Below are 2302 nucleotides of genomic sequence, written 5' to 3'. Positions count from 1 at the left end.
GGCCCCTCTCTTCCTCACTCACCCTCATGCCGATGGGGCTCCACCATCACATTCTTCCCCGACTGGTTTCCTCTCTTTCCTCCCCTGCCACGACCCCGGTTGCCGCCAGATTGGAACCCTCCTCCACCTACGGGGGAGAGATGCAGTCAGAGAGGGGACCCCCAAATCTCTACCCTCCCCACTCCTCAAGCCTCCTCCATGACACTCGCCAACTATACTCACCACCTCTTCCTCCTCCTCCTCCTCCTCGCCCACGGCCCCTGAAGCCTCCTCCTCGCCCTCGGCCGCCACCAAAGCCTCCTCGGCCACCGCGGCCACCACGGTCACCTCCAAAGCCGCCTCGGTCACCAAACCCCCCTCGGCCTCTGAAGCCACCCCCTCGGGGACTGAAACCTGTGGTGGCAAAAGAAACAGGTGTCAGTGATGAAGTCTGAAAGGCGATGAACCTCACACCAAGTAATTCCACTCAGAAATATCTACAGCAATAAACTGTGGTCAATGTCACAAGACAGAGTGTATGTGAACTGCTGTATGGAAAGTAAATTTGCTCTGTAAACCTTCACCCAAATCACAATAAAAAAAAAAAAGAAAGAAAGAAAAAAATATCCACAGGGAGAAAAATCCAGACCAACCCAAATGCTCCTCGGTAGAACGGATAAACAAGATGGGGACTAAGCATAATCAATGGTGAAAATGACTACAGTGACACGTAACAGCAGAGAGAAACCTCAGAATCATGTCAAATGAAAAAACAAGTCCCAGAAAATCAGACCCAACAACTAAAGTAAACTTAACCCGCTGCCACTGAGTCGATGCCGACTCACAGTGACCCCACAGGATGGATCAGGACTGCCCAGAGGGTTTCCACGGGAGTCCTGGTAGCATAGTGCCTAAGGTACCTGACTGCTAACCAGAAGGCTAGCGGTTCAAACCCACCAGCCACTCCTAGGAAGGAAGATGGGGCAATCTACTTCTGCAATGATACTGTCTCAGAAACCCAAGGAGGAGTCGCTATGAGTCAGGTCTGACTCCACGCACATAACAACATAACAACAACAATCTTTACGGAAGCAGACTGCCACAGCTTTCTTCTGTGGAGGAAGCGGCTGATGGGTTTGATCTGCTGACCTTCCGGTTAGCAACCAAGTGCTTAACCACTGTGCCATCAGAGCTCCTAAAATGAACTTAGTGAACTAAAGCTAAGTTCACAAATAACTAAAATGAAGTAATGCTGTGCTGCTGGCCAACATATGTATATGGTAAACAAACAAACAAACAAAAAAATGAGGCAAGGGAGCGACTGATACAAAATTCATGATCATGGTTATTGGGAGGGAGGTCTTATGGGGTTAGGAGAGGGGAAGAGAACATAGGAGTCTGTACCAACCAGTTGCCATCAATTCCTCCTCGTGTGTGTCCGAGCAGAACTGTGCTCACAGGGTTTACAATGGTTGATTTTTTGGAAGTAGATCACCAGGCCTTCTGAAGCACCTTGGGGTGGACTCAAACCCCTAACCTTTTGGTCAGCAGCCAAGTGCATTAGCCATTTGGACCACCTAGGGGCTCCACAAGGAGTCTCCTAGTTTACTGTGAGTATCTGGGTGGCTTGAAGAGGAGGCAACACTGTGTGTGCGTGCACTGTGGCAGCAGGGTCCCAAGGCCCCGGCAACACCTCCGTGCCCTCTTACTCCTGACCTTGCGTCTGAAGGCAAGCCCAGCCCCAAAGGGATGGCGTTCAGCGTGATGTCTTTCCCTGCTATCTGATCGCCCCACTGCCAACCTGCAGAAGTCCCTTGCAAATGGGTGGCCTGGGTGCAGCAACTCAGAAGCGAGAGCTTAGAGCTTGCAACAAGAGAGAAAGTTTAAAAAAGAAAAAAATTAAGTTTCAGTGAGACTTTCTTCTCAACACTTCAGGGTAAGAGTGAGCAAGCTCCTAAACAAGGTTTGAAACTGACAGAACCGTTCAGGGGCTAAGGGGTTTCTGACCTTTCTGGGAGGGCCTTCAAAGACATTGCCCTTCTACTATGTCAAAAGGTCGGAAATACCACCAGCACATTACACAGCTACAAAACAACAGCGTGAAAATCAGTGATAGTTAAAAATGATCTCAGCTGATCTAAACCATCCAGTAACAAGCCTGCTAAGCGTTTCAGAAAGCTGTATTATACTCACACCCTATAAACGCTTCATGCCCCTTTATGTCGTTAAAGATGAGAATGTACAATTTCTAACAGCTAGTCCCAATTTCATTTTCACAAAGTAGCAGCCGAATTGTCAAAAACTCCTCAACGTCTTCAAGAAT

At 48.8% G+C, this 2302-nt stretch overlaps 1 protein-coding gene across 1 annotated transcript in view; it reads right to left on the bottom strand.

Moving 5' to 3' along the window:
* FBL (fibrillarin) overlaps positions 1 to 393 on the bottom strand; it is a gene marked incomplete at its 5' end in the record, with an annotated part of 5922 nt that extends 5529 nt beyond the window's left edge. The window contains 2 exons of the mRNA XM_042783472.1: positions 23 to 127; positions 223 to 393. Coding sequence (XP_042639406.1) covers positions 23 to 127; positions 223 to 393 — 276 coding nt within the window. The remainder of the gene's footprint in view (positions 1 to 22; positions 128 to 222) is intronic.
* Between the last annotated feature and the right edge of the window lie 1909 nt (positions 394 to 2302).

This window comes from Orycteropus afer, unplaced genomic scaffold (genome assembly GCF_000298275.1).
Source record: "Orycteropus afer afer isolate SDZICR_OR568_19922 unplaced genomic scaffold, OryAfe1.0 scaffold01412, whole genome shotgun sequence".
In the NCBI taxonomy this organism is placed as follows: domain Eukaryota; kingdom Metazoa; phylum Chordata; class Mammalia; order Tubulidentata; family Orycteropodidae; genus Orycteropus; species Orycteropus afer.
Note: the sequence above shows the minus strand (reverse complement) of the source record. Positions and strands in the feature narration are given on the sequence as shown.